The sequence below is a fragment of the Antedon bifida genome, chromosome 9 (assembly GCF_963402885.1).
Source record: "Antedon bifida chromosome 9, ecAntBifi1.1, whole genome shotgun sequence".
NCBI classification, from domain to species: domain Eukaryota; kingdom Metazoa; phylum Echinodermata; class Crinoidea; order Comatulida; family Antedonidae; genus Antedon; species Antedon bifida.
In genome coordinates this window covers 16598291-16626221 of record NC_136234.1, presented here as the reverse complement: position 1 = coordinate 16626221, position 27931 = coordinate 16598291, and the positions used below count along the sequence as shown (strand labels likewise).

Genomic DNA, 27931 nt, shown 5'->3' with positions numbered 1-27931 from the left:
AAAATAACAGGAATATCAATAAATGAAACAAGACATTATTATATACAGTGTTTTGTGTTTACTGTACAATCCATCCATGAGATTAAACTCAAATTGTAAAATTAACAGTTACGTTGAAAAAATAATAATAAAAAAAAAAACAATACCATCTAGTGGACCAAAATTGCAAAATTAAAAGCCAATACTCATTGGTATCGAGCAGTAACAACATTGTTATAACAAAATAACTCTTCCATACAACATTTAAACATTACCATATCAAAATATTGTTTTTTTAAACCAATTAGTTTGATTAAACAATGCTAATTAGCATTAAAATTATAATTACAACTTATATAAGCATTTTTTAGATAGAACGGGAATTCTACGACAAACAAATTTGTACAATTATTATATAAAAACAAATAAAAAGAAATGTATCTACGACTGTACACTACACATTACCTAGGAAAGTTTTTTTTTATGAACATCGTTCATAATTCCCATAAATTATTAATGAATACCTGTCTATCTTATCTTTGTTTTACAAGTAAATTGAAATTATAAAACAATTATACAACAAAAATACCTTTAAATTAGCCAAGTATATTTGATACAAATTCCATTTTTAGTATAATTATGAAAAAAAATCATTTTATGCAATATTATTGCAATTTATATTTTCCAAACAAATAAAATAATTCATCTATCAAATGTATCGCTTAATTAGACATCACGTCTATAATAACATTAATTAAAAGTACTCGACTAAAAGTTTTTCTTCATCTATACGTTTCATAAATATTATTAAAAAATACTATTTAGCAAAATATTTTTGTTTAAAGGTTGAGGGATTTATAATTTTATCCTTGATTAGTATGGCATGCTAGCTTTAATTTTACATTTTAAATTTATTTTTTGATCCATCAAGCACCAGGCATATCTAAGAGCACATACTAAAACAAAAAATTATATTAAAAACAAACTTTTACCTAATAGCACTACGACACAGCTTAAAGCCAATTCGTTGAAATATCATACACGAAGGCGGAGATAATGCCAACATTTTTTGGTTCATAAAACAAAAACTTGAATATGAGCTGAAATTATTTACGTACGAAAGAGAAATATTTGCAGAAAGTTTAGATGGGGAGGGAATGAGTACTCAATGTACATATTATGTTCGCACCGTATTTTTTGCTATCCTAAAAAAAAAAAAACCTGCTTAAATTTACTTTTAAAACAATAATTATGGGTAATAACTATTTAAACTTAAACATATATCGTCAAAAGCTGAATTGCTGGAATATTGGAGACAAAATATTTGCTAGGACAGAGAGAAGTGAAGTTAAGGAATATCTGTGGAAGACTAAAGGGAATTGAAAGAGAAATAACAAGGGGGAGGATATAGGAAGCTCAGTGCTTATAGAATAAAACATTTTTTTTTTTCAAATCTTCTCTTGCAATTTTTGAAATAATACCTAATAAGGATTCTATATAAATTAAATGTACTGTTGTAAATGGTCTGCTTATCTAAATTATTACTATTTTTAATAAATTTAATTTAATGGAAATTCCGCATACAAATTTCAAACAATACATTATTTAATTCCCCAAATATCTCTACTACATGTGTTTATTGTAGCAATTATGGCAGAATTAAATACAATAAATGTACACAATTAAATGAATACTTTCTCTGTATAAAGGGTCTTTCATACCTGTTCCAGTACGGTTCTGGTCCACATGTGCCAAAATATTTATCATTTTATTAATTTCAGTCTAGAATCTAGACTACATGCATTTTGATTTGCATATTTTATCTGTGCAAAATTATTTGGACCATTATTTGTCACCAAAGATTACAGTTTTTCTATGTTAATGACATATTTATTGTCACTGTCAATATAGCTCTGTGTCCTTGGATATATGTCACAGTTTTATCCAAGACTTATTTAGTCATTTTACTTAAAATAGGAATGAATATAATGTGATAAACCAACAAAATAGTGTTGTTTATACTGTATACTGTATTAAGAATTTGTGGGACAGTGTCCATGGGTATGTAAGGGTATGTAATGTTAGTTGGGTCAACATCACTAAGTCTGTATTCATTGTTGCTTATATGTTGTATACCGATTAGCCTGCATTCAATTTCTAATTATATCTAGTTTAGCATTCAGTTTAAATTACCTAGTTCTTAATAAATACATAATAATGTAATTCAATAACTTAAATTTTCTTGTTATATTATACACAGAGTAAAATTGACCACTTAGATGACATTTTAAAATGCTAGAACAAATCCTATAAAAATCAACCTATAATTACTAATAATTGATCCAGCATTCCAACTCTCAATAAATCAGTCTACTCTTCAGTTAATATAAAAATATTTTTTTTGCAAATGCTTTAAGAGCAAGCAAAGAAATGGACATAATTAATAAGAATAGTGGGAAAAAAAAGAGTGAAACTCTTATTAACAGGACATCTTTGGGAGCCAACAAAGTGGTCCCTTAATAGGTGTCCCCTGAATAGGGGTTCGCCATAGTGTTAAAAGATACATTACCCCTTGTTCGAGAACATTATCCCTCAAAAGGAGGTGCTATATTGTATAGCATTTATCCACATAGAAATCCCTCCCTAACATGGCATGCATAATCTATAATTCACTTTGTTGACCAGTACATTGGTCAATTTACTACCTAAAACATATTAAAAAATAATTATTTTAAATATTTTACAGTTATGCCCATTGAACACCTTTTACAGATCTTTTAGGCAGCTGGATTTTACATTTTTTTTATATTGACAAATTCCACATTACAAAAAAATTGTTAAAACTAATAAGATTAAAAATGTATTCACAATAAATAAAAGCCTTCAAATAGAGGGCGCTAGCTTTAATTAACCATCAAGGTGTGCGACTCGATCGGGGCTGCTGAATCATATAACGTGTCGGTATCCTTAGTCGGTTCACCGGCGAGCTGGCATTGAAGTGAAAGAGTCCCGGCGCCACAGTCACAGAAGAATCTGAAAGTGAGAAAGAGAGAGATGTCATATGACGACGAACACAGGAAAATGTGAATTATTTTGTTAATAAAACGCAGTTTGGAAAAAAGATTGCATGTGGGCTGCAGACTGATAATATCTGTGCCACAGACACTGAAGAAATGATGACTATATTATGTTAAAATGAACATTCAAAAAGCAGCCAAAATTATTCTGCTTAATTTTTCAGTGCAAATTTAAAAGAACTGTATAAACTACTATTTTGTCTTTAAAGCTCTGTCTACATTATCAAACTTTATGTGACAAAAAAATGTCAACGATTGAGGAGTTGTGTATTTAGAATTTAACAGCATTAAGTAATTAAAGGTTAAACTGTAGTATATATGGAAATGAACACACTACGATAATTATTAGTGCATTATTAACTAAGTTTTTTCAACACAAACTAGTTTGACAAAAAAAGGTGTGATATGCCCAAATATGGTAGTAATATGACATATGTCCATATATGAACACATCACATTTTTTTGTCAAACTGATAGTGTAGACGACGTTTTTTTATATTATTATATAGGCTTGTATAGACTTATACAGACTGTACTTGAACCTGTTTTATATTAGGTTGAACAAGTTTATTATCACTGATGATTCATGGTTCCTGTTTGACAATTCACTTCCAGGTCACCAGGTCAAATTTAAGTGCAAGAAGAGAGTGTGGGATATCAGTCATTCAACATTAACACAAGTCTGTCACTAATTTTAGATATGTTCCCTGTAATCATGATTTAAATTTCTTTCCTTTTTGTTTTACTATATTTAGTTCATGTTTCAGTACTTGTGAAAAACAACATCAAAATCAACATTATTTTTTACATCAATGCCCAAAACTATTTATTTAAAATGGAAATAAAGAAACCAATATTTGAATACAAAATATTTAATAGTGTGCTTCATGGAAAGGTGAACATATCAATTTTGAGTTAAAGCATTTATATTTTTTTTATTTGTAGTTGAAAATAAGATTATTTGTTTACAGAGAAATATATTGTTATGGGGATAATGGTTACAATTTGAGAGATTCCATGAAGATTATTTCTCCTTCTAAATCCCATATATGGACATGATGATGTCATATCACTACCATATTTGGGAATATCACTACCATATTTGGGAATATCACTACCATATTTGGGCACATCAAATTTTTGTTGTCAAACTAGTTTGATAGTGTAGACAGAGCTTTACACATCCCCTTAGTCTGAACATCTATATAAACTGTGCTACATTGTGATGTGCCCAAATATGGTAGTGATATGACATCATCATGTCCATATATGGGCACATCACATAAAGTTTGATAGTGTAGACAGAGCTTATGTCTGAACACTATTCACCCTTAAATAGACATCTGTAAACTGTGTTACAATGTGTACACAGAATTTCACCTGTTGTGATTTAAAGTAACAAGCATCTGATAAGCATGTCACACGCGCTTAGTCACACGTAGCATGCACACACGGGAGACACACTCACGTTGACAAAGTTTAAGAGAAAAAAAGCATGGAAATGGGACACATACCTGTCATGCGTGACGAATTCAACGTCATGTCCGGCGTGGCAGCGCTTGATACAGTTGACGCAAATTGCATTGCGTTCTGTCGTGTTACATGTTTTACACCTAAAATATATTAAATGTGTTAAAAATATTAATATATCATTATCAACTTATCTTGATCATATATTGAGGGAAAAAAAACAAACATTTATTTTGAAACTTAATCATATTTGTGGCATTATTTTGCAATTAAAAAAAATTATCTTGGGTCTCTTAAGGATACAAACAGGGGTCAGTAATCTAAACACTTGTTAACCTTTAACCTTAAATTGTTAACCTTTGAACTCACCTGTAGAAATCATGCATTGGATAACTTGTATAGCTAGAAATTTTGTAAAGGCATCTCCCACAGCGCACAGCTTTTTCTATTGCATTTTTGTTACTGTACACTTTGTTATCTAAATGACCAAAAAAAATCACATAACTTAATACAATAATAATAATGAAACAAAAAATATGACATAATATCTTTGAAATACAAGTTTTTTTTCACTGGATACATACTGTATATTGTTCTTTGATTTTTTCGATTTGTTTATTATATTTTTAAAATGATCCTTGCTTGTATGTTTGTGTACTTTATAAACATATTTTATGAATTTTTGTATACCACAACTAAATGAATTTCCCAGTTTGATTGAACTTAATTATAGGTTTAAGTTATTTTGTACAAACCTTTCATATCTGGTTGTACGCCCGTTGCTAGGCATATCCCTGCAAATTTATTGTTAAACACGTGATTAGCTTCAAGCGTGGCAGTGGCGTTGTTCGTAATCTCGATTCCCGCAGCAAGGCCATCGTAGATGCGGTTACGTTTTAACTTTGGATGACTCTGAGAACTTATTAACACACCTGCTTGTGTATTTCTGAATATGTCGTTATATTCCAACACACCTGAAGGATATTAAAAAATGTTTGTGCTAAATTTTTTCTGGGATTTATTTGGTAAGAGCAGGAAAAAATGTCATTCTTCCCTGGTAAAGCTTTGTCTACACTATCAAACAAGTTTGACATGCCCAAATATGGTAGTGATATGACATTTTTTTGTCACATAAACTTTGATAGTGTAGACAGAGCTTAAAGAGGCATGCAATTGTTAAATAAAAGTGAACTTGAATTGTATTCAACTCGCTGTCAATCACTTTAACAAATATTTTTAAAAAAAATCTACCATTTAAAGCTATGTGCAGTAGATAAAGAACATTTATTAAATTGTGTCTACACTATCAAACTTTATGTGACAAAAAAATGTAATGTGCCCATATGGACACAATGATGTCATATCACTACCATATTTGGGAATATTACTACCATATTTGGGAATATCACTACCATATTAGAGGATATCACTACCATATTTGGGCACATCACACTAGTTGGATAGTGTAGACAGAACTTAACATTGTAAATATTTAATTTTGGCAAATGATTATCAAATAATACTTTTTTCTTTTCAGAGAATTCACATAAAAACTGACACTGAAAACTCAATCATCGTTACTTCAGATCACTTTCATTTTGAGCAGAAGCTTAACGCAAACTTTCACAATGTTCACCGAGGATTTAAACATTAGTAATGTCTTCAGTCGCAGCGAGGGAGTCACAGATGATTGAACGCAAGGATTGGTAATATGAAGGGGAAACTAATCCCAGCTGTGCTGACGACGGTTTAAATTCCACTATGAATAGGCGTGTGTGCGCTTTAGAATTACTGTTTGTTTACAACCATTTTAAATGGCTCTACATTCAATAACAAAAATACTGTAATCAAATATTAATATTCCTCCAATTTCCCAAAAAAATCCCAATGAATTATATCGTAAAATTTACAGAATAATTTTAAAATAATTTAAGTTTTAATTTTTGTTTTAATAAGTTTTAAATTAGTCAAAGGTAGGAGTTTGTTCCAAAGAAATGAAGCAACAAAAAAAAAGGAGAGTCCACAGTAAAACTCTGTTTACAATATCAAACTTTATGTGACAAAAAAATGTGATGTGCTCATATATGGACATGATGATGTCATATCACTACCATATTTGGGCATATCACTACCATACATGGGCACATCACATTTTTTTGTCAAAGTAGTTTGATAGTGTAGACAGAGATCAAGTCAAAGTCTGGAAACACGGAACATAGAGGATTGGTTAGAGGAGCGAAGGTGACAAGATGGAACGTATCGGGGAACAAGTTGGATAATATAAGATAAGATATAAGATCAACATTTTGATAATATTCGTTAATGATATTTAATCTTCTATTATACAATGTTGTTTGTAAATTTGTTCAATTGTGATGTTTGAGAAGTCTGGCATAAACATAATAAACTTTCATAACTTTTTAAAAACGACACACAAAACCAATCAACTTACCTCTACCCCCGTTAAAGATGCAAATTCCCCCATCAAGGCCGTCATGAATCTTATTGTATCGTAAGTGCGGGTTACTATCCGTTTTGATCCATACACCGGCCATAGCATTGTCAAATATCTCATTATATTCTAGTACTCCCATTCCTAAGAGAAACACAATACAGATGAATTGAAAATAATAACTACTTAGGAACACTCTCTCTCAAAACAAGGGACAATATATTGTTAACATTATAGGCAAAACCTATTCATATCACATCTCTATTAAGAAGAGAGGGATCTGTCTACACTATCAAACTAGTTTGAAAAGTGTGATGTGCCTAAATATGGTAGTGATATGACATCATCGTGTCCATATATGGGCACATCACATTTTTTTTGTCACATAAAGTTTGATAGTGTAGACAGTGCTTTAATAAAAAATATTTTAAAAGTATTTGTGGTTTATAGTCAACAAAAGGTATTTTTTATAAAGCCATGTTTACACTATCAAACTAGTTTGACAGAAAATTGTGATATTTCCAAATATGGTAGCGATATGACATCATTATGTCCATATATGGGCACATCACATTTTTTGTCACATAAAGTTTGATAGTGTAGACAGAGCTTTAGTAAAAGTAAGTGTAACATTTTGTGACACACTAACATGTAGTGCATGTGTGCGCACACGCCAGGGAATAATGCACTGCAACCGTAGATTAAGATATTTACTTAGTTTTTTCAAAATAAACAAAGAAAAGATTTTTTTTTAGAGTAAATTTATTGATGATTCAACTGGGTAGAGTTAAAGTGGGACAAATCCTTGACGGGCGAGTGTGAAACTTCAAATTAACTGTGAAAGTTGCGGTTAAAAGGGTCAAGGTTTATAACCTGTGTTTGAACCCAATAACCAGTGAAGCGTGAAATCTAATACAGCACATAATATCAGATGACACAAATGCATGTCTTGATGGTAAAACCTCTATTTAGAAACCAACTCGGTGAATTTTACTGTTACAGGGTCCAGGTTATAACATTTAACGTAATCAAAGACCAAAAATATATAACTTACCCCCGTTGTACACAAGAATACCCCCATTTTGCCCTCCCCAAATCTTGTTCCTCCTGATTAATGGGTTACTACCAGTCCTAATCTGCACCCCTGAATACATGTGATTGAATATATCGTTGTCTTCTAACGTTCCATGCCCGTTGTCATAGAAATAAACACCAACCTGTTAAAGAAAACAATATAGGGGCCTATTAATTTTTGGATTTTTTTTTTTACAAATTTTTCTTTTTTTTTTGTTAAAAGAATTTCAGCCGTTAAAATGATGATCAGTCATGTGTGTTAAAAGGTACATAATTCCACCTTACCTGTTTACCGCTATGTATTCGGTTACGTCTTAGCTCAGGACAGCTCCCTGTTGTTACCCATACCCCAGCTAGTGTGTTACTGTACACTTCATTTTCTATGATTAGTCCTTTACCTTTTTCATGCTAAAAATAAGATATTAGTATATTAATTTGGTATTAATAAATATTATGTAAAGCCAACAAGATTAGGTTACAAAGTAACTGTACACAAATATACAGGTCACATCAAAAGCTATACATAGCTGTATGTATCACATACAAAATTCTTAAATGTTGAAAGATTGTATTATAAATATAATTTACATAACTATTATTGTTCCACAGTATCAATATATTGTACACTTAATTCACAAAATATTTGGAGAATAAGTTTATAAAAATACCATAAAAAATTTAAATTTTATAAAAAGAAGCAAATTTGATGTACATTAGAAGCACTGCTATTCATGGGACATGTCTATTAAGGAGTCACTTTTCTGGAGTAATATATTCTAATTTCTAACAATACGGCCAATGCCTAACAGAAACTCTTTTCTCATACTGTGTGGTTTCACGCTAAAAGCGATTGTAGAAACTAAATCGGGAACTTACCACATAAATTCCGCCATGTTGCCCGTCATGAATTCTATTACCGCGAATGATTGGGTTACTATTCGTTCGGATCTGTATGCCAGCAAGCGCGTTACTATGAATATTATTGTTCTCTATAAGTCCTCGTCCTTCTCCGAATATATACACTCCCCCTTGATGGCCGTTGAAAATTTCATTACCCCTATAAAAAGAAATGCATATAAAGGTTCATGATATAAATCATATATTTAAAGCTCTGTCTACACTATAAAACTAGTTTGACAAAAAAGTGTGATGCACCCAAATATGGTAGTGATATGCCCAAAAATAATAGTGATATGACATCATCGTGTCCATATACATGGGAACATCACGTTTTGTTGTCATTTTGTTTGATAGTGTAGACAGGTCTTTAGAAATGAAAAAATACCCCTGGGTTTTCTCATAGATCTTCAAGGCTTTAAATAAGTTCTATAAATAATAGCCCGAGTTGTAGTCTTTAGTAGTATCAGACAAAATAAAATTCTACAGGCTTATAAAAAGCTGAATAGGTAGAATGTCGTGGGATTGCCAAGTGAGCTGAATTGGTGCTTATAATACACTAGCCCAAGGAAGAAGTTTTGCTTGCTTACTATTGAGCTATCTATACCAGTTTTAAATCACACAACAGAATCCATTACCTTATAGTTGGATCACTGTTGGAAGTTATCCACACTCCCGCAAATGTGTTACTGTGAATTTTATTATCGATGAACTCGCCGCGGCCGTTCTCGTGTACGTATATTCCACCCGTCTGTCCGTGATGGATCTCACAATGCACCACCGTTGGATTAGCCCCCGCTTTCACCTCGAATCCTGCGATTCGGTTGTCGTGAATGTCACATTTGTCGAAGTAACCCTGCGAAAATAATTAAATGCTATTAATATGCTAATTTTATGAGACTAATGCATTTGAATATTGATATGATAAAATAATATTAAATACTGGATTTATTATATTATCATATTGTGTGTTGTTATGTTAAAGAGGTGGGGATGGTATTTTAAATAAAATCAATATTATTATTAATGTTAACATTTTAATTACAATAACTATAAATATTGAATTGAATATCATTCTCCTTCCTTCTACAAGCCATTAAACTTTTCAACAAAAATTACAAACAATGAAAATTATAAATGAAATATACTGTAAATAGTTAATGCTTTTTATTGTTTTTATATATCAAATATGTTTATAGTAATGTAATTTCAATTATTATTTTGTAATTTTTAATGCAAGCAATGGAATTTCCAGAAATGGATGAGAATAAAATTTGAATCTTTGAATCTTTAATTAATACATTATTCAATGTTTCATTTAATAAAAAGGCTATTATCAGTACTTACTAGTCCGTTATCGAACGTAAAAACACCCACGTCTCGGCCGTCGTGCACGTGACATCTTCTAATGATTGGATTTGCGTAATTCTTGACCCACACACCAGCTAATGCATTGTTACTTATTTCGTTGTCAACATACGTTCCCTTTGGAATTAAACAAAATTATCAAGATTATCAAAATATTTATAAATATATAAAAACCTAAATATAAAAATAATGTATTTGTGTGTGTGGTTGAGTGAGTGTGGTTTTACAAGAATGTTACAGGTAAATAAAATTCATACATTTTAACTCGTGAATAAAGAGGGGGGGGGGGGGGCTGGGGAGGGAATAGTATAGTAGAACTCCTCCCCTTTGGGACATCCCTATTAATGGGACACCTTTTAACAGCTGGCCCCCATTCAGGGGAGAACGCTTTTAAGGGACATTTCCCCCTTAAATTTATAAGGATAAAACACCCATGTTGCTGGGTCCCGGAGGTTCCCCTTAACGGGGGTTCTACAGTATTTGGGGTAAAGACGGCGGAGTCTTACCTGCGCATGGTCATTTATGTACAGACCAACATTTTCGCATTTGTTGATTATACAGTTCTTGATAACAGGTGCTGCACCTTTACCATTTACACTTACAGCACAGCCAACTGAGAGGGGAAAAAACGATACAAATTTATTATACAGTGATAACCAGTATAAAGTCAATTGAGGTCGAGTAGGCCATCATTGAGTAAAGTGCTGTGAGAAATTAGACTATAATCTCTAGGGGAATCCCCTACCATTCCTACCTACCTACCTAGATTATTTGAGGTACTGTATACATATTGGATTTTACCATACTATTATAGTATATTATTAATACAATATAAATAATAATAATTTAATATTAGTACACGATATTTTCATTCATTTTTTTAAAAGAAAAAATTTAGTTTCCCAATTTCTTGTGAGCGACATTTTACTGTTAAAAAAATCAATAGCTAGAAGAAGATATTATAAATGTTTAATGGCAATTTATATGTGGAACTTGATATGGCATTCAATTTGTATGGTCATGGATAATTATTGATTACATACAGCAATATTCCACTGGATAATTTAACTGTATATGAAGATAATTTTAAAATGTACAAAACATTAAACATTAACATTTAATTTTGTAATAGCTAACTTGTAAAAGATAATGATATTTTGCCTTAAATCATGATTAAAATTACAAAAATACAAAATGTGTTGTATCTTCCAGTATGACAATACTCCATGGTATAGTAATCTAGGCGAATTCTGTAATACAGCATCTCATGTGTTACATGTGATGTCTGTATCATGGAAGGTTAGGTTCAAGGCTAAGTTAGGAATTATGATGCAGGCTTTACATGTGTTACACATGTGATGCTGTATCACAGAATTTGCATAATACAGTAGATATAAATACCTTGTGATTTACTCTGTACGGCACAGCCATCTATTGTTGGCCAGCAATTTGTTCCAATTTCTATGCAAGAGTTTTTATGATGTGAACTTGAATTTGGATCGGGAGTAAACTGAAAAAAAAAAAGTAAATACAACAATATTTTTAGACTGTAAACATTTACAAAAACAAATCTCCCAATATCGAACACTCTTAGGTATAGGCACATTATTTTTTCTCCAGTTTTCAGAGAGTCTCCGGTATTGGGACAGTTGACTTTATAAAACAGATTGACTGTTTTGTTGATATGTACATTATCAGATCAACAATAAACAAACTTACTTTGTTGCAATTTTGTTTATTATAGTCAAACAACTATTATTAATGATTACAGTTATTTAAACAAAGTTAAAACAGAAGTAATGTATAGTATAAACTAATTACTTCATGTCAACAAACATTAATAATAACTACATTTGTATTCATCACTTTGACAAATTATAAGTGATCGTTGTGATAAAAGATAATTTTACAGACATTTATTAAAAACATTGATCCTATGGCCTGATGCATTTATAGGCTTAATATCAATAAGTCCTAAGTTGTGTATATTATGTGTCATTATATAATAACAGTTGAAATTACGGGAATTCAAATTTTTGGTACAGTATGATGAAAATCGAAAAATCAAAGATAATTGTATGAGCAAAAACATAAACAAATCTGGAAAGATGTTTATTTGTAACTATAGCAATACTGTATCACTATCTAGAATCCATTATATAATAAATGTATACTATACTATACAGTATAACAGTTTGAAATTACAGGAATTCAAATTTTTGGTACAGTATGATGAAAATCGAAAAATCAAAGATAATTGTATGAGCAAAAACATAAACAAATCTGGAAAGATGTGTATTTGTATCTATAACAATACTGTATCACTATCTAGAATCCAGCCATTACAGAAATAATTACAGAACTCGCAGCAAAGGCCAAGATAAACATACATGGTTGGGATGGAAAGCTTGGACTGTGCTTTTCAGGAAAAGACACGAACGGTTTATAATTTAGGAAAAAGCAACGTGGATGCCTAATAATTTTATAGGAAGCTCAGGACTTCCAGAGAAAGTAATAAACAGATTTACAGAGTGTTGTTAATTTCAGAATAGTATGAATGTTATTAGCAGTTTGTTTATTCAAGTTTAGAGACACTAAAATAAAAAAATAAATAATAAAAATAGCAGTTCCAACAGAGATTTTGTTCTAAAACTAGTGTGATGGGTCCAAATATGGTAGTAATATGCCCAAATATGGTAGTGATATGACATCATCATATGGGCACATCACATTTTTGGTCACATACAGTGTAGACAGAGCTAACGAATAAAAATATACAGAATTGTCCATACTTTAATAACACAACTAATGTGTAGATTCTTGTCATTTGATTGGACGATTGTGGATCATGTTAAAATAACTGCACTTCCTATAGCATGAGTTGTTACTGAGCATGTGTAATTGCCTTGGTATTAAACTGACCAATCACAGTAATGAAATAGCGCTTAACTATGTATACGTTATCCCAAGATTTTCTAAGATTCGCGTATGGGTGTATGAAAGTGTGTAATAAATCGGGACAATTTATGCAGATGAGCATTATAAAAGGGAACAATAATATAATCGTGCAATATGGCAAATAAGATAAAATATGTCATATTTTCATCTTTTACCTCATGAAATTATTTGTCCTATTGCATTCATAAACATTATAAATGTATACTCTATAAATACAGCGGACTAACAATACTTTGAATTTGATTAGCCCATTAAATACAGTAATCCTGATTGATTTAATACAACCCCCACATTTAACTAAGGAAAAATAAATTAAGTGATCAGAAACCTGAGTGATATAGTACTTGGCAAAAAATGCAGAAAGTGATTGAGAGAGGACGTAGAACGAGTCTTCTTAAATAAGGACTATAAACGAAACCCGGGGGGCGGTTTACCCTGGTATTTTAGCTCACACGGTGGACAGACGAAATAGCACATATTAGTGGGCACCACCGACATGATTGATAACTTGACCCGTGGGAGAGAAGGCAGAATAGTAACTGAGAGGTATAACACTAAGTCCATATTGCATTGAGTCAACATTGTTTGTGGAATGTGATATAAATATATAAACATCAACATTATACTGATGAATGTTCACAAACCTGTCTAAATTTTTGTTTGTGATTTTGTTTACAATAGCTTTGATAAAGTTGTAGTACGATACTTAATGTGTATGTGTATTTTTAGTGCAACATGAATGGATAGAGATAGTAATTGATTTCAATGTAAAACAACACATTGAAGAAGAATGTATTCTTTGTTCCAAATATAATACAGTATAGTTCACTGCGAATAAGGCTTAATAAATTTAAATTAATATCTGCTGTAAGAGATGTCAAATTTAATCTTCTGCAATAAATAATTGCGCAACAAGAATGTATACTTATAATATTTATAATAATATAAATATTATTTAATTAGGAAGCACTAATTTATAGTTCCAATGTAGAGATTTATGAGGTATTGTATTGTAGCAACTGCAAAAAAATTGGTTAAAAAAAAAAGAAAAAAAGGTTGGTAAATAAAATTAAACAAAATGTAACTACTGTACTGCAGTATAAAACAATACGGTCCCGAAGGTGTCCATTTAAAAGAATTTTACTGTGTATTTCTTCATTTTTAGAAAAATCCTTACTTTTATTGGTATCTCAAAATTGTCTTAAAAAATGATTATTTTTATACGTTTAATTGAAATCCGATGAACTTTTTCTATATTGTGATTTTTTATTCTTTCATTGCATTGTTGATGTACAAAAAAATGTTGCATTAACAATAACATCTACTTTTTGGAAACCAGCATAATAAAATTTCCTTACTTTACACTACAATTGTCATACACACAGTATGATTGATACAGTTAGCATAGACTAAACTATACCTGCAACATTTAAGGGTGTTATTGCACATATTTAGTTTAATACTTAAAGAGTATTTATAGTGAGTCGATAGCAACAAGACAATATGGTAGTGATACGCTCAAATATGGTAGTGATGTGACATCATCATGTCCATATATGGGCACATCACATTTATTTTGTCACATAAAGTTTGATAGTGTAGACAGAGCCTTATTGCACATATTAGTTTAATACTTAAAGAGTATATATAGATAGTGAGCCGATAGCAACAAGACAATATGGTAGTGATACGCTCAAATATGGTAGTGATGTGACATCATCATGTCCATATATGGGCACATCACATTTTGTCACATAAAGTTTGATAGTGTAGACAGAGCCTTATTGCACATATTAGTTTAATACTTAAAGAGTATTTATAGATAGTGAGCCGATAGCAACAAGACAATTTAGACAGGCATAATAAGACAGATTTAGAATATATTCAGTGTTATAATGCAAAGTATGCGCATTGGAAGTATTCAATCAATAGTGTGAAACATTTAATGGAAAGAGACGTTGTTAGTGTGTACAGTGATTCAAAGGAGGCCGCCGACAAAGGAGGAGAAATATAAAACACAGAGTGGTTACGTAAATTAATAAAATCTACTGTACAGTATGATGTAGGTAGCACACTAGTACTGCCCTGTCATGAAAGAACGACTCAACTGACACATTTTTCAAAAATCACTTTTTTAGCTTTTTGGGCTATTTAGGGAATAATACACCTTGTGGTATATTCAGATATTCAAAATTTTTACTAGAAATATGAAATTTAAAATTCAAAATACCACTCAATTGCAAGTGTGTGTTACTATTGTCATCAAAGACTAACTCAACTGCAAATGTCATGAAAGACTCACTCAATTGACATATTAACACCTATTATGTCATAGGAAACCCATTCAAGTGCACAACAATGGTGTTTACTGCACAGCAAGCTGTGTACTCAAATGTTGTTGTTTTAAACATTAAATAATTTGGTACTGCCCTACTAATAATTGTCAATATTTATTTTATTCAATACTTACTTAAACTTGTTTAGTTATTATTAGAGTATTAATTATATTTTTCGAATATTCAGAATTAAATACCCCGGAGAGACTACTGTATGTGAACACCATTATGCTATTATTCAATATTCTCCCTCTTAAATTATTACTTAAAACTAAAAATTAAAAATACAAGAAACATGAAAAACAATACTGTATTTTAAACTTATTTTTAGATACAAATATATGTACACACTAAATATATACAGAAAAGTGGGAAATTTTATTGCTAGCAATATAACGACGGTAGTGTCCAGACAAAAATAATTTAAAAAATGAATGAATTAAATATCATGCCTTAAAAGGTGTCATTATTTTGAATAACATATCTTCTTGTTCCTTTTCCTCTAATGAAATAATATCACAAATAAATTCATTCTTTATAAGCAAAAACCCCAATTAGTCTTAGGCTTAGCTTATACCAAGCCAAAAAACGCACAGGCAGACAATGGGCTTTGGGTACCTTATATGACGTAGACAGAATTGGCCTAGGAACATAAATCATTTAAAAAATCACTATATAACTAAGTATTATATGAACTAAAGTCTTATTATCAAATTATTAAATAATATAAAATGTTTTTTATATATTTTTACGTTAAATTAGTACTTTCTTGAAAATACATTTTGTAGTTGAGTTGATTCTTTCATGACAAATGCAGTTGAGTCAGTCTTTCGGGATTTTCTTGTGTATGATTGACCAAGAATGTTATGAAAAAACAGTAAAACTGACATATCTAAAATTAGAGTCAGTAAATTTAATAAAACTTTCTACACAATAAAGAGTACTTATATGTACTACTAAAAGGTGTGAAAATCAAAATAATATTATCTACACATAAGAAGGGCTAAAACAATAACACGTTTTGTTGATTATCTCAAAACTTTGGTTTATGCAGTTGAGTCGTTCTTTCATGACGGGGCAGAGTAGGTTTCATACTAAATGCTGCTGACAACAAATAGTGATATTCTCATCTGTTTGTGTGTGTAGCAATTTTATTTTTTAAAGTATGAAATTTAGGGCTTGTTTTTGTGTATGATTTTTAAATGTCTAAACTAAAAGTAAAATAAAACATCAAACATGTTGTTTAACATTTTGTGTGGGTTTCTTAAACATTAAAATTGCAATAAAAGCCAATTTACACAGACGAGGAGCGGTAACGGTAATAAAAATACAGAATCTATATTATTCCTTATGACCATTCAAACACAACGTTTAGTGGTTTAGTTCCCATTTAGGATATAGTAGTACAGATTCTATGTGGGACAAGCTACATAGTTTTCAGCTTACAGCTCATCTGTGTAAATTGACCTTAGAATACTGTACAGTATAACTTTTTTTTGTACATTTTTTTCCAAATTCAATATCTTTTAACACTATAAAATACATTAGAATGCATTTTACCAGATAACTTACATTATGTGCTCGGTTAAAAGGCACAAAATGACAGCAGTTAGCCATGCAAGTGTTTTGTTTGATATCTGACCCCTGAATTTTCTGTAGCAATTAGAGGTGAAAGTATTACTTTAGGACACATGGAAATAAACGCTTTCCTTATCATACTACCTAAATGCCACGAACTAATCAAACATCAGAAAATATTAATTTCATTTTTTTACTGTATGAGAATATGGACAAAAAAATGTACTGTGAATAGTAGTAAATAATTAACAATACATGGACTGTGTAATTGAAAAAATATATTTACAAACAATTTATGATGTAATTTAATTCAGTGATTTTAGATTTACAAAAATTTAGAAAATATTTAATCCTTCACCTCATGAAATTATTTGTACCATTCCATTCATTGTTAACATTTTCATTATTTGTTTTGAGTGGACCTAAGTTCACTCATAGTAGCATTCATGTACATTACAATATTATTTATAGTTAAGCACTTGGACAAATTTATATAATTGTTCAATGCTTATTAAATAAAAATATCTTGTACTGAGATAGATAGATGTCTATAAATCACAATATTCTCTTTATATCCAATTAACAATTTGAACTTTAGAATCGGCCAAAATAACCAATCTTAAAATCTGATAGTTGATTGAAATACTTCAGTACTTATGTGGAAAAAGTATAAATATATAATCTCATTAAAAAAAATATTCTTTATAGTCCTTACAAAATATAATGCGGTTTAAACTTTTGTCCGTAATATGTATTTGACATTTAATAGATTATTTGACATTTAATGAATTACTTGACGTCTGAATTGAAAGTGTGGATTTCTAGTGATTCCAATTTGAAGGTAAATTAAAAACATTTTTCCATATATTGTACCCACTTCTCTCAGTTTTAATAAATCTTAAAATGGAAAATATAAATAAGCAAACAATCATGCCGAGTCATTGTATCACATGGTAGAAAATTATTTTGAATTTAAAAAAATGCGTTTTATGTCTCAAAACCCGAATTCGTTTTCAGCTTAATAAGCATTTTTTGTGTCTGTAAAATTGAATAAACTGAATTAAAAAATGAAATAAATAATAAATACATTTTAGCTAAGGTAAATTCCTCTGAATACGATGGGTCACCAAGAGGGCTGATTGTACTTCAGATGGTGTTAAAAAAAAGATTTCTATAACAACTAAACTTGTTTAAATGTTAAAAATTATAAAAATGTGCATTGTACTCAGAAAAACCCCAATTGTTTTGAATCAACATAAAGCTTTCACCAATACAACATTTTTCCAAACAAACTGTGTAAAAATATTTTGAAATCGGCAAAGTACCGATCCAACACAAACAGCGACTTTGCGTAAAGCGCAGCCGAGTTTTATGAATAGCATCCTGGCACAGAAGGATCCTGCTAGGCTTTTGCCAAAGCCAAGAGGTCTCCAGAGGCTGTGTAGATTCCTGTGCAAGCCTTGTATTGGTTGTCATTAGGAAATCAACATTCTACTTGTTTCATTTAGTCACTGCACAGCATTGCACTACTATAGTTTCTTAATCGGTTACAAATAAGTATAAATGCAATAAAACCTCTGTCCACACTATCAAACTAGTTCAATGACAAAAAATAAGTGTGATATGCCCAAATATGGTAGTGATATGCCCAAATATGGTAGAAATATTCCCAAATATGGTAGTGATATGATGTCGTCATGTCCATGGGCACATCACATTTTTGTCATGGTGTAGACAGAGCTTAAAGCTTTGTCGACACAAACAAATATGGTATTGATATATTTTTTCAAACAAAATTTGATAGTGTACACAGAGCTTAAGAGACTCCTATGGTTTAATATGCATGTGAAAATTTAATTTTACAAATGTATAACATTTTTTTTAAACTTTTGTTTGCCCTTGTACCAGTACCAAAATTAAGCAGCTTTAACCGATTGGCCACTCAACTTGCCCACTTTCAATAATTTCTGTTTATTTGTAAACTTTCTGATTCTTTAAAGTTTATAAAATTACAGATTCCTAAAAATGAATCTTAAAAACTTACCCTAATGCTAAGGTGACCAAGATATGAATCTTCACATCCGTCAATAAATATAAATGTGGAATCTTTGCAGTTCTCAACAACAACATTATCAGGAATATTTCCCATAGCTACAAAAAAGAAGACAAGACGAGACTTAATCAAAAAAGATTCACGAAGAATATGTGTTTTTCTAGCCCTGTTGATGCCACAGCAGTTATGGAGAAAGGAGAAAATGTCAAGTATTTCCCTTAGCCTAAAGGCCAACTCAGACAATGTTGCACGATGAGGCCCAACGAAATGCCTCGACAGTGCTACCTGAATCTCGACAAGATAAGCTGTCTTAAGATTGTGTCGGGAGTAGGTTTTAGGTCATCGCAAGAACTTTAAACATGTCGGGCATCAACGTACGACGCTGTCTGAGTTGGCCTTAAGTGTCATTGGTGAACACGACCACTGCTGTTTCTAGTCCACACTGCACACAATCCCAGTGTAGCTTCCTTTGAGCTGTAATAGGGATTATCACACCAAGAAATCCTTATATATCTAATATCTAACATTGCATTAAAAGGGAAAATTAAAATTCACCTAAAATATCTATCACGGAAATTAAGGATTGAAGAATTTAGTTTTAGATCTTTTGTAAATGTACAGTACATTTGTGAATGGACAACACTGAAAAAGAAAAACATACCTGCTCCGATAATACACACAGGACTGTCTATATAAAGCCATTCACCACTGTAGACACCTTCATGAACAAGAATAAGAGGGTAATCTTGACCTTCGACCGTAGACAGGGCTTCTTCTATCGTGTCGCAATACTGGATGTCTCGACCGTTGAACATTTCTGGCGAGTTGTATACTTTGTGACAATAACCTGGCCTAACATGGACTGCATTATACTATATAAAAACAAAAGTATTATTATATAATATTCTAATATAATCCCATGAGAATCGTATATAAGGCATGTACAGTATATGAAATTTAGCAGTACAGTAGTACCATATTAAAGGGAGTCAATTCAATAAATTCAACTTTATTTAACCACAGAGTCCCAGATCAACACATGGTTGTTCTTCTCTGGGGCCGTGCACATAAAAAAATCTATACTAAGATTTGGTCCTGATGGTATTCTGGTTGTACTTGTGTGAAACAATACACCATGTTGCCAACAAGTATTATTGTTATTATTAAACTGTATTATTTTCTTGAGACAAGAAAGAAAGAAATTACTTGGCACATTCATAATCTATGTAAACAGTAAACAAGAGACACTTACTAATACTCTAAAGCTCTCTTTCCATATGTTAAAATGATCCGTTTTGTCTGGCTGTACAAATTTAAATTTAGCTGGAGCTGGCCTTAATAGTGGTAGTGACAATTCATACACATTTTGGTACATCCGCTTCCTACAAGAAAAAAAAAAAGTATTTTTTATAAAACAATGAGACAATCTATAAAAATATTTCAAACAGGCAGACCTGTATTTACACAAGTAGTATTCATTAGGTTTTCCAAAAGTGTCCCCTTCATTAGGTTTTCCAAAAGTGTTCCCTCATTAGGGTGTCAAAAAGTCCCCCCTTAATTAGGGTGTCCAAAAGTGTCCCCTTCATTAGGGTGTCAAAAAGTGTCCCCTTCATTAGGGTGTCCAAAGGTGTCCCCTTCATTAGGGTGTCCAAAAGTGTCCCCTTCATCAGGATGTCCAAAAGTGTCCCCTTCATTAGGGTGTCAAAAAGTGTCTCCTTCATTAGGGTGTCCAAAAGTGTCCCCTTCATTTAGCTTTATGTTCATTATCTTACCATATAGTGATGTCATTAACTAATTCATTGAATCGTTTACAGACGCACGCCGACATGCACAGGTCTCGTTCCAGAAGGTATGAAAAAATCTTGATAAGAATCTCATCTGGCACATCGTTCTGTAGAAAGTTTTCATCTGTATTGGAAGCTGATAATAAAAAATATATTATTTTTATTGTACTCAGCCATAGATAATGTATACTAAGTACTTTTCTTAGTTGAGTTGTAGGGCTAGCAAAATGACACACATGATGGGCTAGTAAGTTCTGTTGTGAACTTGCCCAGTATTCAACCATTACATATATACACCATCAGTAACAGCTGAGTAAATAAACATTCAAATTCAGTTAACAAAATGTTCTACGGTACTGTACATTTCATTCAAATAATTTAGGGACTTTAATTATTGTGCTGCAGTTACTGCAGTATTTTTGTTTATATACTCTTTTTTAACATGTTTATGCAAATAGTGAATTTTACTGTACAGTACTGTATTTAACCCAAAAAATATTTACAGCAGTGATTGTCTGATAAATTTGCATAGTTGAAACAAAATCATACGTTATTGTAGTAAAACCATTGTACATTTGTTACTGCAGTTAAACCATTGTAGTTACTGCAGTCACTACAGAGTACAATAATTTTAACATGATTCTGTAGTCATTGAGCATGCCCAGTTTAAAACAAAATGTAATTAAGCCATGTTCCCTTTCCTACAGAGTATCAAATATTATTTTTCATTCAATAATAATATCGTCAATAACAAAGACTTCCTCTGTCCTCTTAAACATATTGTGCTACTTGCTAAATATTAACTTGATTGATACGACGACAACGGCTCAAACAAATCCCTGAAATGATTGGTGTGTGCAGTGTTACTGTACGATGGATAATTAGAAGAGATTGAGTTTCTTAATAATGAAAAGCAAGGAAGGCACAAAACATATGATTACATCAAATTAGTTTATGAAATTTTGTATTTCATATCTACTTTTTTTAATAAACGATTTATCATAAAAAGATAAAATTACAAATTAATAGTACTGTACAATTAGTTATTAATTTAATTAATGATCATTATAATTTAATTCTACACAAATAAACAAAGAATATTATTAATTAATGCTTTTGTTTACATTATCAATTATTAAAACAGTCTATTTTATTAACAGTACTGCACACACCTGGGACTATTGTTCAAAAGTCATATTTCTCGCTTGAGCGAATGCCTGTTGTGTGGTTTACTTATTTACCAAGTGTGTACTGTATTATTAGCCTTCTATACTAAACTACAGTATGTCAGTAAATGAAGACAAAGCCATTTGAACTTAAAATGACTCACAGTTGTTCAATATGTACGTCGGTCACATGTACTCGGCCACATGTTACTGCGGGCCTACTAATAACAATAACAATGTTTACAAACATAAATTAATGCAGAACACCTACTTTTTATTAATGCAAATTTACTTAATCATGATTTATAAAGTACTGCGAGAACAAACAGAAGATTAATTTTTTAGGATGTACTGTAGTAATAATAGTAGTACTCACAGCAGTGTCCGTGTACATCTTTTTGGTGGTTTAATCTGGAACGTTTGGACCTTGTTTGGAGGTTAACTGGAGCACACCACTGAAATACATAAAAAAAACCATTATTAATACAAATATATACAAATAAAACATTGGGTAATATTATGTACTGTATAGTATGACTTTCCTAATAAAACCAGTAGAGTAGATATTTTTTTTTCAAGACAACAAATTGACCAGTTGTCAAAGATTTGTATAAGATTAACTTTATATTAATAATTCTAATATTATTTCCTATTATTCGTTCTAATTATAATAATAATATATTATTTAATTTATATCAATCAATTTGTTCTTTAGCATTTATTTTTTTATTTATTTCATAAAACCTCCAGAAAAAGCAGTCTTGTACAAATCAATGTAAAATGTAAACATATTTAAAATGGCAATAATAATCTGTAAATGCTATTTAAATCGTTATTAAATAATAAAAATTTCATACCATCACAAATACTGTGGTCAATTAAAAAATATTTTAAAAATGTTTACAATAATTAACATAAAAAATAGACTTAAGTACTGTAATAAGTGAAAAATTGTTGGTGCAAACAGAATTAATAACACAAGAAACTAAGGTTCCTTTATTAGATGTTTCATTATTAAAATATGAGTTTAATATTAATGAGTATAAAATGTACGAGATGTGGAATTATTATTAAAAATCTGGGATAGTGTTAAATTAAAAAATATCAATATTTAAATATAAAATCCTTAAATAAATCAAATCAGATACAGTAATTAACAACATTACTGTAATTGACTATTAATAAATTCATAAATATAACAGTACAGAGCAATTTTTTGAATATTTTCAGAAAATTCAGTGAGACAGAAAAAATATAATGACAGTAGACATTACTGTAGAAATCAGAACCCACAACTTCCTGTAAAAATAATCACTAGGTGACCCTTGACCTCTAAGTGCCGATCACTTTCATGAGACAGCATATGTCAAATTACTGAGTAGGTATGTACTAAAGAGATATGAATACTGTACGTACTGTGTACTGTATACTCATATATTGTAGCATGGTGGTATTGTAAGTCTAGTTATGTATACAATCTGATCAAAAGTGCATACATATCTTGAAATACTTTCTCTAAGGGTTTTTATTGACATAATTTATTATTTAATAAATATATATACAGTAGATTGTACTACCTTTACTGTACTATCCTGTTTTTTGTTTTAATGTGTACAGTATTTTGTACTGTACATAATTTGTATGTATTTAATTAACCCCTTTCTTAAGACACACTAAAAACAATGCTTTCTCAATGGTTTCGGCTTTTTTGACTATCTGTGAAAATTTGGTTTTTAAAAGGCTATACTGTAAATAACCTTAAGTAGATACTACAAAAACTGATTTCTAATTTGATAATTAATTAATATTTAATTAATGTTGGTTTACTGTATAAAACAAATTATTTCAGAAATTACAATTTTCCTTCAGATAGTAGAGTCAATGAAACATTCTTTCACATTTTTTTCTTTGTTTTATTTTCCTTGAAAAATAGACCAGCAAAAAAAATGACAAAAATAGATACAATAGAATTTTAATGGTGGTAAAAAGCCAACAAATGTCTCAACCAATCCAAATCCAAAAAATTAGTAAAATTTAATAATATTAATAATTTAAACTCTGAATACTCTCCTGAAGTCTTATGAAGAAGTATATTACATTTATAAGTATTAATTAGTATAAAGTACACTAGAATTTGAAAATGAAGGCCTCTACTGTATATTTTGTTTTTGTTCTCTTCCTTTTGTTTTCCACTTCTCTTTATTGTCGCATAGAGACATTGTTTATTTGCGCTATATAAATCTATCTATTATTATTATTATTATTAAAATTACTGTTGCACCAAAACTGTGTGCTGTTATAGTTTTACATACAGTAATACAGTACATACAACACTGTATGTTTATATTCTGATAATGTGGCCCATTGTTGCCCATGGTTGAACACACAGGTCAACACTCAGTGTGAAACCAGTTGATAATATCAGTGGTGATCAGTGATTTGACAGCATTCTCCGAAACACTGAACAAATTATAATAAAATGCTTGCATGTTTTTTTTAAACAGTCTGTTGCTATTTAAATTACAAAGCCATATTTAAATTATAAAATCATAACTAATTCAAGTATGGTATGATATTAAATATATGGTGAACACACTCAGGCAATCTATAATAAATTCTAAAAACCTCAATGCTATCCAGACAGTACAATAATCATGTGTGTATTATCCTTTTGAATAAGTAATAATTATCTGCCACTAATGTACAATTATGATAATACAACTGTAATTATAGAATAATATAAATAAAATTAAGTGTAATGTTTCTCTGCAAACAATTAACTGTATATAAAATCACCCAATTAAAAGTACTCTTTTATGTAATGTAGGTAGTACACTATATGTTGCAAATGTGTGCATACAGTACTGTACATGTGCATAAATTACTTAAAGAGCCTAACTTCAACTATCAAATTTTAAGTGCCAACAAAATGTGATGTGCTCATCAGTATGGAAATGATGATGTCATATCACTACCATATTTGGGAATAGCACTACCATATTTGAGCACATCACACTGTTTTTGTCAAATTAGTTTGACAGTGTAGACAGAGCTTTAGGCAAACGCTAGTAGAAATGAATACTACAGTACCAGTGCATTACTACCAATCAAACATTGAAGAGTGTCATTTTTTAGTTGAAATTACATGCATGAGTAAATTTACTATAACGCCCTCTATTTTTTAAATTTAGATTTTGCGCTTTCAATTGGTATGACTATTATTAGTTATGTCATGAACAAAAATTCAGCTAATAAATAAGTAAAATATCCGCCGGAACGACCGACTATTTTTTTTTTCAATTGATGCTGTGTTTAGACTTGCACATACAACAATTTGTTTAGGACTGTGAGAGAGGCGGTTACTGTAATAGTACCAGGGAACTTAAGTCTGAGTAAAATTACAATTATTAAGTTTACTCTTCTTTAGTAATACTGTGTACCCAAACACATTAATGTGCAAGAATGTGGATGGTATTTTTTTTAAAGAACTTTTAACAACAATCTTTCAATTAATATAAGTATTAGTAGAGAGTACAGTAATTGAAAAGTCTCTTGTACTAGTTAGCACAATAATGGGGGTCCCACAATTAACACTTATCACAAAGGACAGTATGGCTGGACAATCACCCAGTCAGCTGACCATTGTTCACTACAGTAGACCTGAGATTAGGTAACTTGGGGAACATAATTAACAGCCAACAGAATGTGCCAGGTTGCTTAACACTTTTAGAGTAAATCCATGTCTACACTATCAAATTAGTTTCACAAAAAAGTATGATGTGCCCAAATATGGTAGTGATATGTCTAAATACAGTATGATAATAATATGTGATATCATGTCTATATACTGTACTGTATGGCCACATCACATTTTTTTGTCACATAAAGTTTGATAGTGTAGACAGAGCTTAACAGTAACTATTTGAATACAGCGCCACCAACTCTCCCGAACTGGATCCCCCATACAGTAAGATGGGAACTCTCCCAAATAACCATTTTACTTACTTTCTCTAATTCTACACTTGATGTTGACGACTTCCTCCGCAGGCTGTATGGCTGGTTCCTGTGTTCTGTTGCATTTATACAATTCCTAGCCCTAGAGGCAGATGACGGTCCTGAGAAAAAAAAGGAAATATTAAAAATAGTTAAATAATACTAAGTCTGTACAGTTTTACGATTATTACAATGGATTTTAAGATTAATATTGAATGACAATTATCGTAATAAAAAAAATGTATTTGTCTGGGCAATGTTACTACTCTTCTTTATACTGTACAGTAAATATTTTAAAAACTATATGACTCAACCGCTTATGTTGTAATCCACAGAGGGAGCCCAACAGAACAGTCTGTGTCAGAACACCAAATAGCGAGATTTTTATTGACCGACTAGGATCCTTTACCCAGCTAGATGGCAATATAGTAACAAATTTTAAATAGCCAATCATCTATTGTTATTCCTTCCTCAAAATGTCATAATTGAAAAAAAATAATTACAAGAAATTTTTCTTGTGATTATTCATTGATATACAGTAACTGTCACAGATCACTGTAGCATTTTAATTAATAATATAAATAAAAAAATTATATTAATATAATATGGGAGATAAGTTATTTGATTAAAAAAGTACTATAATGTAACGCACAAAAAAAATATATTATCATAAGATATCAATATTATTATCAGGGATTGAACTCTCAATCATGACTAAAGTTTTCATATTTATTATTTTAATGCTTAACTAATATTATTAAATATTAATATTAAAGATGCAATAGTGGTGGTGCACAAAAAGTTGTTACTTTACTCAACTCCACAGTCATTTTTCATTTACAATATTTATTATTACTAAAATTTGCAGTCAACAAAAGACTAAGTAGCCTAGGCCTAGGCCTATTACATTATCATTCAGAAAGTACTGTATGGTTAGTGTACTCTCTCCAACTCAGGCCTGACATCCTACCCTTCTATAATTAATAATAAGGCGTAATAATACATATAAATATTTAATTGTAACCCTAAATATGCAGTTACATTAATAATTTAGTAAATACTCAGTTACTTTAAATAACTACAAACAATTATTTGGCTTATTTATTGTATTAATAATAATATTTATTATCAACAGATAAAATAATAGGGCTATTACTATTAAATACCTCTTGTTTCAATACACGTCACGTCACTTAAATATAGGAATCTCTAGGCCTAGGCTACACACAAAAATGATACGCTAGGCACAACGAACAAGAGACACAGGTACATTGTGCTAACAAAGAGTACTAACCTGCTGCTGCTGTGGCTGCTGCCGATGTTGTTGAGGTTGCGCTACTTCCTGACAAAGAACCAGTATTTTTACCCTTATTTAAACGGCTAGATCGTCTAACTGGGCGTTCAGTACCTCTCCTTGTAGTCATTGACATGATGAATATACCCTAAATTAAAACAATTCATATATTATCCTATAAAAGTCGCGTAATTTCCCCTAGGCCTACCCCTTTATCTCATTTACGTAGAGAAAAACCATACAGGCCTGCTGCTGTGTAAGCTTAGGAAATGATTGTATTACCCACAGTGGAGGCGTAAGTACATTAGCCAATAAAAACTATCGACAGAAACCAATGCTCTTTAATGTTGTCTCAATGACCAATCATGAATCACGTTGTAACGATGTCGGTCTGTTCTATCTCATTCTTTTTTGCAAGCGTAGCAAAACGCGTATTTAGTTTGTTCTTAATT

The 27931-nt window shown here is 30.8% G+C and overlaps 1 protein-coding gene across 1 annotated transcript; it reads right to left on the bottom strand.

The window, feature by feature from the left end:
• Positions 1-43: 43 nt before the first annotated feature.
• LOC144851619 (F-box only protein 11-like) lies at positions 44-27726 on the bottom strand. Its single transcript, XM_078709178.1, has 19 exons — positions 27480-27726; positions 26198-26307; positions 22569-22647; positions 21015-21162; positions 20495-20624; positions 19904-20114; positions 19234-19340; positions 11719-11827; positions 10824-10930; positions 10297-10434; positions 9588-9805; positions 8929-9109; positions 8338-8460; positions 8033-8195; positions 6979-7122; positions 5282-5500; positions 4896-5004; positions 4571-4669; positions 44-3012 (listed from the first exon to the last, which is right to left on the bottom strand). The coding sequence occupies exons 1-19, from the start codon at positions 27613-27615 to the stop codon at positions 2883-2885; spliced, it is 2661 nt and encodes an 886-aa protein (XP_078565304.1). The 5' UTR covers positions 27616-27726; the 3' UTR covers positions 44-2882.
• Between the last annotated feature and the right edge of the window lie 205 nt (positions 27727-27931).

Excerpts from the sequence above, each read along its gene's own strand:
- LOC144851619 (XM_078709178.1), bottom strand. The coding sequence starts at position 27,615 with ATGTCAATGACTACAAGGAGAGGTACTGAACGCCCAGTTAGACGATCT. Across the intron at positions 21,163-22,568 it reads AGATGTACACGGACACTGCT|CTTCCAATACAGATGAAAAC; the intron begins GTGAGTACTACT and ends TTTTATTATCAG. Across the intron at positions 3,013-4,570 it reads GAATTCGTCACGCATGACAG|ATTCTTCTGTGACTGTGGCG; the intron begins GTATGTGTCCCA and ends TCTCACTTTCAG.